Source organism: Heloderma suspectum, chromosome 5 (assembly GCF_057233095.1).
Source record: "Heloderma suspectum isolate Gila_16-S chromosome 5, 16-S_ref, whole genome shotgun sequence".
Classification (NCBI taxonomy): Eukaryota; Metazoa; Chordata; class Lepidosauria; order Squamata; family Helodermatidae; genus Heloderma; species Heloderma suspectum.
In genome coordinates this window covers 179,210,438-179,226,751 of record NC_139462.1, presented here as the reverse complement: position 1 = coordinate 179,226,751, position 16,314 = coordinate 179,210,438, and the positions used below count along the sequence as shown (strand labels likewise).

Below are 16,314 nucleotides of genomic sequence, written 5' to 3'. Positions count from 1 at the left end.
AACACTTTCCAGAATGCTGTCATCAATAGGATATAACGTACAAGTGGGAAATGCAAAAATGCCACAATACTCCTTCTTCTCCCTGACTTTTTGTTCCCCACCTCTACCAATACTCAACATTCTGTGGCCATTGAACCAATTTATTCCACATTGGGCTGCTTGTTTTTTTTTTTCTTCCCTGAAGATTTTTTCTACTTCTGCAAACTTTGGGGTTCCCCCAAACATGCAGATACCTCCCCCTCTTGGTTCTCAGCAGTCCTGTTTTAACCATGTAGTTGTCATAACTCCATACCTGCTTCATTATTAGTATATAAGATATCACATAGCAACATGCCTTGTACTACTGTGAACAGTTCTTGTTTCCAAACAAGATCTACACTGAAGCGTTAAGAATTATGTTTAATTTTTTTAACTGCGTATGAAATGCTAATGTTAGACTAGGAATATTTTTGTAGAAAAGTTTATTTATATCACTTATAAAAATATGACGACACAGTCTTACTGTCTGAATTCTAAAAACAGTTGTAACTGTATTTTTATATATTTTTTAAAAGCATTACAACAGGCTGCAGTAGTATTTATTTAACCCAAACAGGTTTTAATAAAGTCAGCAAAACCAACTATTTTGTGATGACAATAGAAATATCTTATTTCTTGAAGTTTCTGTGGTTGACCACTTCTTCATTAGTTACCTGCAGCTTGGCACCTTCCTGCCAAAGAAAAAGAAAGTATCTGAAGAAGTTTTTCATATATGCCTCATTGTATTACCTACAGGAACATTTCAGCAAATGGCTATGAACCACAGATGAGGCAAATGCAGGCTTTTAAAATGTGCAGATTGTACCAAGCTATAGAATTGTCATAACAAATACTACAGCCCCCCCCCCCCCAAGTGTGATTGGTATAGATAAAGTTACAATGGCAGAATCAAACACTACACTACTCTAGGTAAAATGATATGACATTGAACACATTGTTAACAAAAACGCAGGGAAAACACATTACCATCATAGCCACTCAGTTAATAAGTAATAAATTCCACCTCAGGTATTTAACAACCCCTAACATACAACTTTTACACAGTGCTAACAAGAACTGGTACCACAAACCATTGAAGAAAATTGTTCCTAAATCTGATGTTCTACAATAAGCCTATTTTCAAATATAAATTTAAAACAGTTGCATTTCCATAGCAATAGGATTTCAGCTGCACTGAACACTTACAACTGCCCTATTTCTACAACCACCATTTAAGTATTTAGGCTTTAAAGAAAATGAAGATTGAAGGATAAACAGATTAAATTGTACCATGTAAGTGAGCTGCAACATACCATTTTAACTAACCATAGCAGGGATGAAACCCTTGCAAAGCATTAATGGACACTTGGCTGGTTCATTTGCTCAGCAGGTCTATTGGTTGTCCATGGTGCATAAAGCTAGATTCCGGTAGGGGAAAAGATAGGTTAAGTAGCTGAAGTTAAAATAAATGAAAATATAATAGCAAACCAAAACGAACAAAAAACCACACACCCCAAAACAAACAAAAACAGAATTCTTAATTCCCAATACATAATTGTTAACTTGGTTCATTGCTATGTTAAACTAGATAATATAACCACTATACTGAAACAGTACACTGTCATATAGTATTAGTTTCTTGTTTTTGGAATATTAAGAAAGGAAAAGTAAATAAGATCTTACCTAAAGAAGTTTAACTGAAGCTTAGAACTATTTTGCTCTACACCCTCAGCTTTCGTTGGCATCCTTAAAACTACTGTGGTTAAAGCTTTGCAGAAGTACAGCACAGCTTTTTAAGACTGGCTGAACTTAGTGCCGTTCTCAAGAGTTCTCTTGCACTAGACCTGTGTCCCTGGAAGAGTACCTCGCTGGGGTATTTCCTTTCCTTGCCATTGAAGAAGCAGCATCTAAAAGATCTAAAAAGGTGTTTCTCCTTGCAGAGATATCCCTTAAGTTATCTAGGTATTTTAAACCTGGTGATTTACAGAAAACATTATCTTACCAGCATTTTACATGTACAACAATGACTTTGTAGTATTTGTGGGACCTTCTACTACCCACTCCTTGCCTTAATTTACAATGTATTTTAAATAAATCTATAATTACACAACATTTCCTTTAGAATTATTTTATTAAATCATAAATGTACAACAGCTTCTTAACTCTACACACGCACTTAAATTTTTAAAAGGAAAACGTTATGTCTTATTACACCATGATCCTGGCTAATAGCTTTTCAAAACTTTGAGAAAATTCTTTAAAAAAGGTTTCACATGTCACCTGAAACTTACAAATTTAACATTATCAAAGGAATGCTTCTACACTCTTACAAAGACCACTAAAAAGAAACAACAATTAAAAAGCTAAGAAACTGTCTCAAAGGCATTTTTACAATCCTTCCTCCACAGTAAGGTATGTTATTAAATAATCCAATCCATTCACAAAATGGCTCTCTGCATCTGCTCTGGTGTCTTCTGCCATATCACTGCATATTTATGCATGACTGAGATAAGTGTTTCCTTAACAATGTTATTTCGAAAACCTGAAGCTGTTCTGTTACCTCTGGGCTCATCCTCTCCTATTTATACAGTGAAGCCTGTTTCAACAGAAGTAAAGAGTAAAAAAATAGGTTATGAAGTTATCCATCTACCCAGTTTTTTAAAAAAAGGAAAGATAATATCCTAAAAAGCTTTTACCCCTGCAGCTAAAACCAAGAAACACTGCAATTTTATCATTAAAAAGGGTACACTCACCCATGAAAAGCTTACAGAAGTTCAGTAACGACTCCTCCCTCCATATCCCCCACTTCCTCCACTTCCTCCAGGACCATAGTTTCCTGTATTTGAAAAAATGGAAAGCATAAAATTAACAAGAATGGCCTCTTAGCAAGGTGAATAAACATCTTATATTTCATGTAAATCTTCCCCTCTCCCTCCAAATCTGTTAAGATCTGTGTAATTGCTGACTTGTACTGCTCATCGCATCGTCTAATGTTATACCAAATATAAAAAAGGCATAGGGATCACCACATCTAATGAAAGCTAACACAACCCAAGTACATTTCCATTTTAAAACCATTTTGCTGTTTTACAACACAGGTGGCATCATGCTTTTCAAATGGCACACATATATCTATCTGAATCTGCATCCATGCAAATAGTTCCCAACATTCTATCACAATTTAAGCCCTCTTCAGGAGTTCTACTTATCGTGTTGAAAGACCATGTGAAGATAGAAGCATTCCAGCCCGCTCCCTCCATCATCGCATCTGTCGGCCTGTACATGTGTAGGGTAACAGCCTAAAGAACCTCTTCAGACATGTGGGGGTGACAGAGAAAATGATGGAGGGCAGGGCTAGAGCACTCTTATCTTCACATGTTCTTTCCACATGGTAAGTAGAATGCCTGAAGAGGGCTTTAGACTAAACAAGAGAACACCTCAGAAAGGGACTGTGTAGGTAAGAACAGGTATGATTCTTAATAGCTAGATCATCAGGGACAGCCCACTTCAATATGAATGGTTAACCCTTTCCTGCCTGATCCACTCCCTCACTGACCATGAAGTAAAGCACCGCCCTGGGGTACAATTGCAGTGGGAGGAGAACCTACCCACCACCTGTCAGTCCAGCCATGACCGACAAGAATACTCCTGGGGATGGGGCCAGCACCCTTCCTTCCCTTCTGAAGGCAGCTCTTCGGGGTTTGTGGAAAGGGGAAAATTTGGGTTTTAAGGGGGGAGGGGAGACTTTGAAAACATAAGCCAGGTTCAGAAGAGGAAGACGGAAGGAGTCTCAAGCACGGGCTGTAATATGAGGAGGGAAGGAGAAGCATTTCCTATTACTTTCTCATGGGCTGGCTTATATTAAGAGCCCAGTTTAGAATTGCAGGTGTACCACCCCATTTTCTCTACCTGTGACAATGAATTTAATGACAGGTAGGTGGGAGATAGATAGTTGCTACTTCATTTCAACATGTTACCTCCACCATATGGTCCCCCCATGTTCCTGCTTCCACCAAAATTTCCGCTCTTCATTGGACCATAGTTTGAGGGCTGTTGGTTGTAGTTTCCAAAGTCATTGTAATTTCCACCTCCATAATTGCCTGAATAAAAAGAGTTTATTCACAATAACCAGAATGCTAGCTTTGAATATAAGATTCCATGGCTTCAAATACCAGCACACACATGCAACTCAACAGGTATCCTTACCTAAGCCAGGGCTTGGGAACTGTTTTCAACCTGAGGACCACATTCACTCATGCATTTCCTTCAACGGGCCACATACCAGCTGTGGGTGTGGCCGAAGCAACTGTCTCCATCTCCCTTTTCTATCCCTCCTTCCCATTCTCTTGCTCTCTGTGTATCTCATTCTTAAGGCTGCTGAGGGGATCACCCTCTTCTTGCATCGCCAGCTTGCTTTGCTTCCATGCTGTGCACTAAGAAAGGGACACCTGGTTTGTTTTTAACTCACAGCATGAGAAGGCAGTGAGGTGGCAATACAGGAAGAGCAATCTCTTCCTACAACACCACTCACCCTACATTCCCCACCCTCATTTCCCTACTTCTCAGCTGTTCCCTGACGATCGGGGGGGGGGGGAGGAAAAGAGACCTTCCCTGCAATTTTTCAACCCACTCCCCTGCTACTCAGCTGATCCATAGAAAACAGCTGAAAAGTGCAGAAAACAGAGCTGCAAAGCGGGTGAGCCTTGGGGAGAGGTCTATGGGATGGACAGGGAGGTCTGGCAGGCCACATTTGGCCTGCAGCACCCCACCTCTGATCTAAGCCAACTTCTTCCACACTTCACACATTTCCACTATACATTTTACTTTCTTTTGGCACAGATATATAACCGTATAGGAATAATATCATGTGTGAAACAGCTCAATGAGAAGAAATATGATGCGTGTGCTATTAAAGTAGCAAACAAGATAAAAAGAAAATTGTTGATCATCAGAGTGCAGTAATTTGCTGCTAGTCTGCTAATGCTATACTAAAACAGCTTTTAGAAATGCCACAACATTCTTTTAAATCCTATGATTACCCAATTCTTAGTAGTTTGAGCAATAATTTGTTCCCATTTCAAACATATGTCTAGACCAACCCTATTTTAAAATTCTTTTTTTCCTTCAAGTATTACCTCCTCCATAGTTGTCATAGCCACCTCCGTAGCCCCCACCCTGGTTGCCATATCCAGGTCCTCCACCACCATATCCTCCTCTTCCTCCTCCATAACCAGGACTGCCTCCAAAATTGCCACCTATTGTAAAGCAAGACTCAATAAGTAATATGTTGCTCACCTGAGTTGATCTTATGTTGGCAATTACTATTGCCACAACCAAGAGAACTATTCTTAAAATCTTTAGTGTACAGTGGACATCAGTATTTTTATTAGGAGCAGACCACCATATCACATCACCAACTGTCCTCCCTGTGTTTCAAAAGCAGTACACCATGTATTATGGAGCATGCTATTGCTTGACAAACACAAGATCCACATCTCTGCACAGCATGTGGAGGGAGGAGCTGTACAATTCTGTGGACAGTGGCTTTCATCTTGTGGCTCTGGTTTGGCACTACTTTGCAGAATCATAAATCTGACTTATAGAAACACAATGAGATTATGATCTTATCCTGCAAACCACTTTTAGTGACGACATTCATTTAATTTCTCATCATTCTCACACACACTCTTAAACTGGGCACCACTGGAAAGGATTATTTGGTTCCAAATGAAAACTACATCTGAATTACTGGCACATCTATATGGCCTACAGAGGAGTCTAGAAATATGTTAGCAACTGGATTTATTTTGAATATTCTAAAACATGTAAGAACTGTAATAATATCAACAGAACAGAGAACAGAATGGTCATCCCATACCTACATTTGTATTACTTTTCTATTAGCATTTGGTAATTGGTTTCAAGACACTTGTACTGTTTTCATTATTAGTCAAGAACAAACACATGCTAGATCTTCTCAAATAAAAGAATTTAAGAGACTAACCTCCTGGTCCTCCACCATATCCATTGTATCCATCACCAAATCCACGACCACCTCCATAGCCATCTGTTGAAGAGAAAGTTTCTATTAAGTTATCTATAGTATCAACCATCACAGGGAAGGGTTGTCAGTCACATCCATACTCATGTGAGCACCCTTTGCTGCCAGGGCTCCTTACTTCCAATAGTACTATCTGTCAATTTTATGGAAACCCACATCAGAAAAGTGGCATGGATGAGTCTAAGAAGTGGATTTAGAGTTATTTAGAAAGATTGACCATGATCACCTGACTTACCAGATCCACCTCTGAAGTTACTTCCTGGCCCTGGACCAAAGTTTCCACCACCTCCACGTGAGTCACCAAAGCCAAAGTTACCTGAAAGTATTTCACATAAGTTTAAGGTATCTACAAGATTTTAAAAATATTTAGCATATAAATATAATGACATTCAGAATGTACCTCCTCGTCCACTCCTTGAACTCTGAACCTCTTGCATTTCTTGTCTGGATAAAGCTTTTCTTACTTCGGCATTATGACCATTAATTGTATGATATTTCTGCACTATATAAAAAAAGGACAGAACAGACCAAATTTAAGGCAAAGAGTACAACCATCAAATTAACCCTCCAAAAGAGGCTCACTTGAGCACTACATCCCAAAACAACTTACTTGCTAGTAGAAGTAGCCAGGAATAGGACCAGGCCACAATCGCATTTATATAAAATGTTTAATAGTATCAAAGCTTTACTTACACACAATTTTATCCACAGGATCATGGTCATCAAAAGTCACAAATCCAAAGCCTCTCTTTTTACCAGATTGCCTGTCTGTAATTATTTCAATTGTGTCAATTTTTCCATATTCCGAGAAGTAGTCTCTAAGGTGATGTTCCTCAGTATCTTCTTTAATTCCACCGACAAACAACTTTTTCACAGTAACGTGAGCCCCAGGTTTTCCAGATTCCTTGAAAAAAGATTTACCATTAAAACTGCTAGGTTAGTTGCTGGTCAGTTTAAAACAACACCGAATCCCCATTTGGTGGTGTTACAAGAAACAGTATTAAAACCATCCATCTTCACTATATCAGAATTTTTAAAAATAATACTATGGGATACAGCCATCAAAAGAAGAGTAGGAAGCTGATTATTTTTATTGATTTGTTTAAGGAACTTCTGAGGAATTTTTTTCTATGATTGCTATAATCTATCATCTTGACAATAAACAATATTAATACTTTTTATATAGCATTCTAGTATGCTCCAAAGCATTTCACATACATTAGCATATTGTAATCCTGCGAGACAAATCAGTTTTATTTTCCCCACCTTGTAGATTAGGGGCCTGAGAGAAAGTGGCTTGCCTTAGGCCATGTAACTGCAGAAATAAGATTTGAACTACAGACTTCCTAATTTGTAACCTACAGGGCAATCCTATCCTTGTTCTCAGAAAGCTCCAATGTTGGAGCCTCCAAGATATCCAACATCTGCCAGGCTCATGCCAGCAGGGCAGAAGTGAAGGAGAAACGTTTTTTGTTTTCTTCCCTCCCCAGCTGGGGTTTTTGTCTTCCTTTTACCTATTCCCTCCCACTGAAAACCACAGGAGGGAATTAATCTATGCCACCACCAGGCCTGGCATAGATTTCTGTCCAGTTTGGGGGTGTGTTTGGGAGGGTAGGAGAGGGGGATCCAAAGTTGAAGCTCCTCTTCTTTGGCAGATCTCTTTCCGCCCTCCAAGGGAGAGATCCAGTCAATCCTATGGCCACTGGTACACTGTTCCAGCGACTATAGAATAGCTCAGAAAACCCCTCCAAGGACAGAGACAGCACTTCGACTTGGGAAGGGAAAGTCAGAGATCCAACCCCAGGCTGCTCTCTCTTGCAGCCAGTGCAGTTACTTCTCCAAGGTCAGAAAAGCAACCTTGGAGGATGAGGAAAGCAGGTGTACAGGTGGGCAAGAAAGGGAGGGGAGGTTATCCTGAGCCTCCTCCCCTCCCTCCCACTCCAAAGCACCCTGGCTAGCCTGTCTAGTGAAAATCAGGAAAGATAGAGGATGGGGAGACGAAGACTGCCTCTGCTGCTCCTCCCACCCTGCCAGCTTCAGCCCAGCAGGGCATAGGAAACTCGGAAGCCTCTGAGTTCAGGGGCTTCCAAGTGGCGAGGGTGCAATCGATAGGACTGCACCCTTAGTTTGTTAGGCACTATGCTATACGAACTCTGTTTTTAATCAGCAAGTGCACCAAGTTTAGCCTCCTAAACTCTTATACTCTTACCTAATAATGGGTGTAGTTCATTGGCCATGACCCTCCTCCAAGTTACAGTATTCCACACCCACTAGAAATAAAGTTCCGCAAATACTACTATGAACTTTAATGCACATAGGCTGCTTTAAAAGGCAAAAACAAGGAAAAACAAGTGGGGTGTCCCATAAGATAAAGTCTCCCAGGCTCAAAACAAAACTTACCTCTCTAGCTACAGCTCTTTTAGGCTCAACTACTCTTCCATCAATTGAATGAGGCCTGGCAGCCATTGCTGCATCAACTTCAGCCATGGATGAGAATGTTACAAAACCAAATCCTCGTGAGCGTTTGCTTGCAGGGTCTCTCATTACCTATAAGATGAACAAACGTGCATTTCAACTATGGAGTTTTCTGAATTACTACACAACTATTGCTATAGTTATTTCTAATGTTTATACCCTGCCTTTCTAACACTGCTATCAAGACTAAGCAATCCAATTTAAAAAACAATATAACTCAGAATGAAGAATCTTCAGTAAGACCAAATTCTCCTTGGAATCAGAGTAACTGAATATGAAAGATTCCTAGATTTTACCAGTATGCAAGAAGTCGCAGATTTGGAGCTGGCGTGCTACCTTTTATTCACCATAGTCACAGTTGACTGACAGAAATGAAACTAAAATCGAATGTTATCTGCAGGAACACTTGCAGTACCTGCAAAAGCCACTGCTTTTCCAATTCTAAAGCTGTTGTTCTACATTTTCCCAAAACTCTGTGCTCCACCTAACATCTAGTGAAAGTCTCCAGCCATTCTTTATTCTTCTTATATCCCTCAATGCTTCATAACTACTTTCAGAAGCTCCCTGCGCATTTCTCCTCCCCTAAAAAAAATAATAATTCCCATTTACTAATTAACGTGTGATCTAACAACCATACTTTGAATGCTATGTTAGAGTAGGAACATTTCATATAAGTGAGTCTAAAATTCTAGTACTAAGGTAGAATTTAACCAGTTGCTAAAAAGACATACAACTGTAGCTTAAAGTGGTTTGAGAATTGAAATCTGAGCAAATAATTGAGCAAGGAAGAACTGATTAGAAGAAGCAATAGTCAAAGGTCATATTGTGTATGCACAACCATCAGGCAGTCGGCTGGTTCAGATGTAACTCTAGAGCAATAAAGGAACAACCCTACGTAAGCCCTGGGTTCATGTGTCTCCATCCCCCTGCAGTGTGACCATAAGGAGAAGTCTGAAAGCGCTCATTTCCATTTTTGATTATCAAAACTGAATACAACAAGCTATGTTTAATCTGAACTATGGTTAGTGCTAACCAGAGAAGCTGCCTTCTTTCCACTAACCATAGTGAAGGTTAACCACAGTTTAGGGTCTGGGTGACATGTTAAGGCTGGGGTCTCCAACACAGTGCCTAGATGCACCAATTTGCCCAGAGGCTTACCAGGTTGCTTGCTGGATTCTCTACTTCCCTCACTGCCAGCTAGAACTTCTAACCCACATTGTCTGCTCAGGTCTTCCTACTGTTCTGATTGGCCAGTAGGCTCAGATAAGAGAAGAAGCAGGTCTAATTAGTCTCTCTCCACTGGTTATGTCTAATTATAACTGTTCTCTCTCTCTGCTAGTAGTGTCCAATTAGACCCATCCTCTGAGAGGACAATTAAAACTGTTCTCTAATTGGACACTATAAGCAGGCAGACATGTGGACTCTGAGGAGAGAACAAACTAGCATCTGTGCCTCTGTGGAACAAGGAAAAATAAGTAATGGGAAAATGGAGGGGCCTGGGGAAGCAAGAAAAAAACAGACGCAGGGCCTGGGGAGGGGGAAAATGGAGAGGCAAGTAGGGGGGCTGTGAAAGCAAGGAAAAAAGGAAGCCCCAAGAAGGGAAGGAGAAAAATGAAGAAGCCTGAGGAGAGGGCTGGGGAAGCAAGAAAAAGTGGAAGAGCTGCGGCAGGAAATAAAAGTAGATGAGCCAGGGCCTATTTAGGCTGAGAACCTGGGAGATCAGTGTGCTTGTGTGTGTATAGATAGTGATCCTGGAAAAGAGTATGCGTGATTGGTGCATTAACTTTAGAGAAATGTATAGGTGATTTGGAGAAATTAATTGGCTTGCCTTCTATGAAATGGGTATTCCACTAAAATGGAAAACTGTGGGTTTAAAGGAGCAGCTTGGTGTTTGGGGGATAATACTCCACCTCTGCCTTGTTCTCAGGCAAGTTACTTGTCTTTTAGCCTCACTACTTTGCCTCCTTTGAAATGCATACTTAGTTGCAATTGTTAAACATTGTGATTGTTCACACCACTACAGCAGCTGTTTTATGGCAGTGCTGATGGCATGCGCAGGACAGAGGCAGCACATAAACCCAAGACTCACGCACATTGTAATGTTAAACCATGACTTAGCATTACATGCAAAGCAGCTCAGTGACAGAAGTGGGCTTACATGTTGCACTACCTGTAACATGGTATTACTATAAAAAGCGATTATACCAAGATGCCACAGTTCAGCACTATGAATAAAGTAGGGATTTTACAGACCACTGGTCCATTTAGCTCAGTATTGTCTATACTAACTAGTAGCAGTTCTCTAGTGTTTCAGTCAGAAGTCTTTCCCAGTCCTACCTGGAGATGCCCAGGACTGAACCTTTGACTTCCTGCATGTAAAGCATGTGCTCTACCTTTTTAAAGTGGAAGGGACATCGTTCAGAGTTACATCTTCATATATCCAGCACAGTTCCACCCTGACCACAATATAGAGTGTACCTGCTTCCAGACCAATCTTCTCAATCTTTAAAGCTTGGTAAATCCGCACTGAAGAATCACTATGTTAGGATAAAAAAATTATTTCCCTCAATTCACTAGAACATCAAAATCTGGTACTTTGAGACTGGTTCAGTGCAAAGGATCAGACTGCCAAAACCACTTCAAATATTGTTTAAACAAGTAACAAATAAAAGCACACAACTTACCACACAATCTGTTAACTTTCCCCATTGCTCATAGTAGTTTCTTAAACTTTCTTCTGTTGTTTCAAAGCTTAAGCCACCAATAAACAGTTTGCGGAACTGCTCCTTTTCCCTCTAATTCAAAGAAGAAGACAGCAATATAGCATACAATCTTGCTAAACACTTTCATAATGCTAGATGTTGTATCTCCCAACTGTGTAGTTGGGACACAGGACAGTCTCTATCTGGATCAAGCACTTTACTGTTGGTGTAACAGAAAAAAAGCATCTAATCTTAGTTCTATCTATGACTGTCCCTGGAAAGATGTGGAAGAACTCACTGAGAGCTGAATGTCTACAGGTTAAGAAGCCCAGATATTAGTGAAAACTTGAAAATAATGTGGGTAGTCTGTTTTGCTATTCACAGTAAGGAACCAAATTGAGAACTGAGAACCTTACAAGGTTCTCTAGGTTTAAAGTGAAAATACCTTTTTTGCCTTGCAAAAAGGTACTCTCCTAGTAACCTGACAAATATGAACATTCTCCAAGCAACTACAGGATCTTGTTTTTTTCTCTTTCCTGGCCCCAGTCTTGCAGAGTTCACCTAGCTAGGCAAACAATGATCCGACTCTCTGGGCAGGGAAACAAACAAAATTCAGGAGCTAGAAAATTTCATTCTTAAAACTCCCAACAGAATGAAATTATAACCTGGAATGCTGATTAAAGAACTATGCCCAAAGAAAACTTTACCCTAGATGTGCCACATGCCAATACAAATGCATTTTATATATCATAACGAGTATATTCATTAATTTAAAGGTATTCTAAGCCAAGTTTGCAGGCATCTGTTCTTTCTTGGACGCAGATGTTTCTCTCCAACCTTGTCACCAAAGAGAACTACCTGTTTCACAATGACAATGGAGCTATACATATTTGTGGCTTGTCAACACTGCTACATGGAACACTGGCAGTGTACTGAATCCTTTCTGCAACCGAGTTGCAGCCTACACGCAAACAGGTGCGTCTACATTTTCATAATATGAAGTAAGCCAGCCTTCCCCAACTTGGTGCCCTCCAGATGTTTTGAACTACAGCTCCCAGAATTCCGGACAACTGATGCTAGCTGGGGCAGATGGGAGTTGAAGTTCAAAACATCTGGCGGGCACCCGATTGAAGAAGGCTGAGGTTCGCTATTCCTAGAGTTGCTACATGGACATGTTAGCAATGGGAAAGGTGCTAGCCTGTAACAGAACTGAAAAGGACAGAGTCCAGTGGGCCATCTCCACAATAATAGAATAAGAAACACCACTATATGGAAATAAAGTTCAGCCTGAGTGTTGGACTGCAAGCTTCCTTCACAGCTCAAACAGCAAGCTTCACATTCCTAAAGCACAGAAGTTATCTCAAAGAGTCTTGCCTTATGCCTAATCTGTAAAGAAGATGTGGCTCCTGAAGGGATTTTTTGGCCATCATTTAATCACCTTTTTTATTTAGACAATCTGGCAGATTTTTTTTTTTTTTTTTAAACTATCAGAAAAAGGAAGTGAGTCCTGGGCTCTTTTTAACTGTCTAGAGAGGGTCCATCTGTGGTGTAGTGGCTAGAGTGTTGGACTGGGAGTCGGACGGTACGGGTTCTAGTCCCCATTCGTCCATGGAACCTCACTGGGTGACTTTGGGCCAGTCACAGACTCCCAGCCCAACCTACCTCACAGGGTTGTTGTTGTGAGGATAAAATGGAGAGGAGGAGGATTATGTACACTGCCTTGAGTTCCTTGCAAGAGGAAAAAAGGCGGGGTATAAATGCAATAAATAAACAAACAAACATTGTTAACTAAAAATGAATTCAAAGGAAGTTCCCCTAAGATTTCACATTTTTCACAACAACCATCCTTAAGTGAAAAACTTTTTTTTTTTAAGAAACCTTTCTCTCTCTCTCTCTCTCACACACACACACACACACACACCCACCCACACATCCACACCCACCCCTTGTTGGATTACAGGTGTTCCATTTTTAAAATCTTTGAACTATCTTATGGGCAGTATCCAACAAATACCCAACAGTATTCAATGCTTCTATCCCCACCAATTCCCTTTTGCCCTACAAACTCCCTTCTGCAAGGGGGATCTGCCGCTTATGCAAGGGAGCAATTTAGCACTTCCTAGAGGAAGCCCTGAGAAGTGCTAAATTGCCGTTGCACAAGTGGTGGAGGCCATTTGCAGGATGGAATCATTGGGAGGGCAGGAGAATTAGCAGGGACTTAAGTGCCCTCTTGAATACTGGCCTATATGTCTATGAAAGCATTAACACAGAATGTAAAGCATTTAAGAACTGTAAAAGCTTGCAAATAGCACTTAAACAATTCTTAAGATGTCAATCTGCAACACAGCAAAATAAGCTTTTCCAAGACCTTACTTGTGTGTGCATGTGTGTGTCTGCCCGGTGATATCAAGTAGTCCAAACACAGCTGGTCGCATAGACCCATAACATAATTTAAGATCTTCAAGAAATACAGGCAGGCAGGCAGGCAGCAATGTCATCAAGAAAATAACATGGGATTGTAAGTGCCATTTCAACAATAGGCTATGTATCCACCAGTAGAGGGAGAAAAATACAATGGCCAGCCCTCTGCCTACTTCAAAAGATCTGGGCTATTCTGGGTCTTCAAAGTCTTTACAAGATCCTATAAGCCTTTACAAGACCCAACTATACTTCTCTTACTACTTTGAAATAAACTCTTTCTTGTTTAACAGCTTAGTTTATTTATTTCATTTCTATACCGGCCAATAGCTGAAGCTCTCTGGGTGGTTCACAACTGAAACAACCAAGTACATCATAGAATTTTAACTGCACTTGTATAGTACTTGGGGTTGGGTACCTCTACATAAGCATGGTGATTTCTAAAACAACTTAGCAAACTGGTGTGATTTTGAAAGAAGACCAGAAGCTTAAGTGATAAGGGCCATGCTTCATAGAGTTTACACTGTAAAGACAAAAGTTAGAGTATGCAGCCGACAACTTATCCAGTGATACAAACTGTTTTCTTACCGAACTGAACGGTTTTAAATGTCTGGGAAGGGCAGATGAAGCGATAAAGAAACAAAGAACGACTGGAGAAGCGAGTCTCTAAGACTTGCTCACCCCTGAAGTAGTTAAAACTGCTTTTCAGGGACGAGCTTATTCCCCGCCCATCCAGTGAAGATGGCTCCGCCATGTGACGCCTCAAGAACCCGAGCTCCTCAGCAGGCTATGAGAGAAAATGGCGCCGAGTAATACGGGAGGGGGTTCTTTCCCAGCAGGCCAAGAAAGACTTTATTTCTCTCTTCTGCGCAGGCGCGCTTCTCCTCCGCTCCATTAGCAGGAGCGCGAGGAAGAGAAGTCGGGGCTCTTGGTAGAGACGTGCTCATTTGCTTCATGACCTCACACAGACACGTTCTCTCCCTCCCTTCTGTCATACATGGCTCAGTCCGTCCTCGTTAGGCAGGAAGCAGAAAAGCCACTGACCTCCATAATTCTCCCTAGGCCTATGTGGGGGTCCTGAGCTCGCCACAACTGCTAAGCCACCTGCTCCCTTTCTCCCAACTGCCGCTGGCCCTTCCAGAACCTTCCTTCCCACTAACGTCTTCAGTAGAAGGCACCACGTCCCGCCAACTGCGCCACCAAGTGTTTCCAACTAACGGGCTCTGCGTCATCTCAAGCATCTACGCTAATGGCGTACTGTGCCGCATTTCGTGCTCTCATCGCCGACACACCGCAATCCCGGAATACGAGAATTTTCCATCGTTAGCGTACTATGAGCCACATGTTTTGCGTAACGCAGTTTGAGAATACAGTCCCGTCTTTCTGGTAATGGCGGCATTCATTCTTACGTACTCAAATCATCGTTCGTTCCCTTCGCTCCCTAAAAGTCCCCAGGGTTATTTTAACTACGTGAAACCACGAAGTTGTCACAATACACGGGGACAAAAAGTATGTTTTGAATAATATCTACTTATTCGCTACCCTTGAGCCATTTTGTTTGGAACTATCACTTTCTTGAACCAATATAACTGACTTCGGGGGGAATGTTTTTTTGTCTTTTTAAACGGCAGTAAGGTTTTATAGCCATTAACCACGTTCATTCCGGCAACGGCCAAAATACGCATCGTCATCTCAAGGGGTCCTTTCGGCGGTTTCCGGCCCTAGCCGGCTACTTTCGGACACGGCCGGAAGACAGCCGAAGAGTATTCGTCCTTCTCCGCAGCCCCTTCGACCATTTCCGGAAAAGCCGAAGGCCACAAGAACCTATCCCTGCCTGCTTTCCGGAAATTGCCGAAGAGGCACGAAGAAAAATAATCGCGCCAAAACGGGGGGGGGGGTGTAATTAACCAAGGACCTATCCCCCTTTCTTCATAAACCAGCATCTTTGCCACTGAACCGACGGCGGAAACGGTGTAAAACGGCGTTCGCTCTTTCAAGAGTTTCCTTTTGGGGGGAGGGGGGATAATCCTACTGCTGTTTTTCATACTTCGCACGTAATATTCATTGGCCAAATCTCTCAGAGGCAAACGGTAAGTGACCGTGCAGCAGCCCGCCATTAATGGCCTCCCAAGCCCCGTCAAGCGGGTTCGCGACCGCTTCGAAAAGCCGCGGGGGGGGGGATGAATTCAACCCTCCCCGCCATTCTCCCTCCATCCTGGCCTCGGGAAGGCTCGCCCGCCCACCTGCCCCGCGAGGAAACCGGTTAAGGACACAATGGGTGTAGAAAGGTCGGCCATTACTGAGCCACGCCGTCCGTTACCTCACTCACCCAGTCGCTCTCCCGATCTCCGCGAGGCATCTCGACCAATAAGAAAGAAAAGGAAAGAAGCGGGGAGGCGAATAGGTGCTCGGGGGAGGCTGCTCTTGTGGTGGCTGAAGTGGCGCTCCGGGTCTAGCCGGTCCGGCGGTTCCTCACTGCAGGCGCGGCGGCGGCAGAAGAAGTGTGTGAAGCGGCTAACGACTGTGACGGCGGCGCAGTGAAGGGCGGGAACGAAAGAGGGCGGCGTTTGCTGTGCGCGGCGGCGCTGGCAGAGCCCTGCCCAACCCCTCGCGGCTCCCGCCCTGGCTGCGGCTGCTGCG

The 16,314-nt window shown here is 42.1% G+C and overlaps 1 protein-coding gene across 11 annotated transcripts; it reads right to left on the bottom strand.

The window, feature by feature from the left end:
- Positions 1-139: 139 nt before the first annotated feature.
- On the bottom strand, positions 140-16,213 carry HNRNPA2B1 (heterogeneous nuclear ribonucleoprotein A2/B1). 11 transcript variants are annotated; one of them, XM_084858527.1, is made up of 14 exons: positions 15,995-16,213; positions 11,239-11,349; positions 11,033-11,091; positions 8,480-8,626; positions 6,773-6,983; positions 6,480-6,581; positions 6,315-6,395; positions 6,023-6,085; positions 5,154-5,273; positions 3,996-4,118; positions 2,772-2,854; positions 1,702-2,614; positions 1,332-1,436; positions 140-710 (listed from the first exon to the last, which is right to left on the bottom strand). In XM_084858527.1, exons 4-11 carry the CDS (start codon positions 8,621-8,623, stop codon positions 2,793-2,795), a joined length of 906 nt encoding a protein of 301 aa, XP_084714653.1. In that variant the 5' UTR covers positions 8,624-8,626; positions 11,033-11,091; positions 11,239-11,349; positions 15,995-16,213; the 3' UTR covers positions 140-710; positions 1,332-1,436; positions 1,702-2,614; positions 2,772-2,792. The 11 variants fall into 11 exon arrangements, with proteins under 11 accessions (XP_084714653.1, XP_084714642.1, XP_084714644.1 ...); XM_084858516.1 differs by lacking the exon at positions 11,033-11,091; XM_084858518.1 differs by lacking the exon at positions 11,033-11,091 and having other exon boundaries at positions 2,579-2,614.
- Between the last annotated feature and the right edge of the window lie 101 nt (positions 16,214-16,314).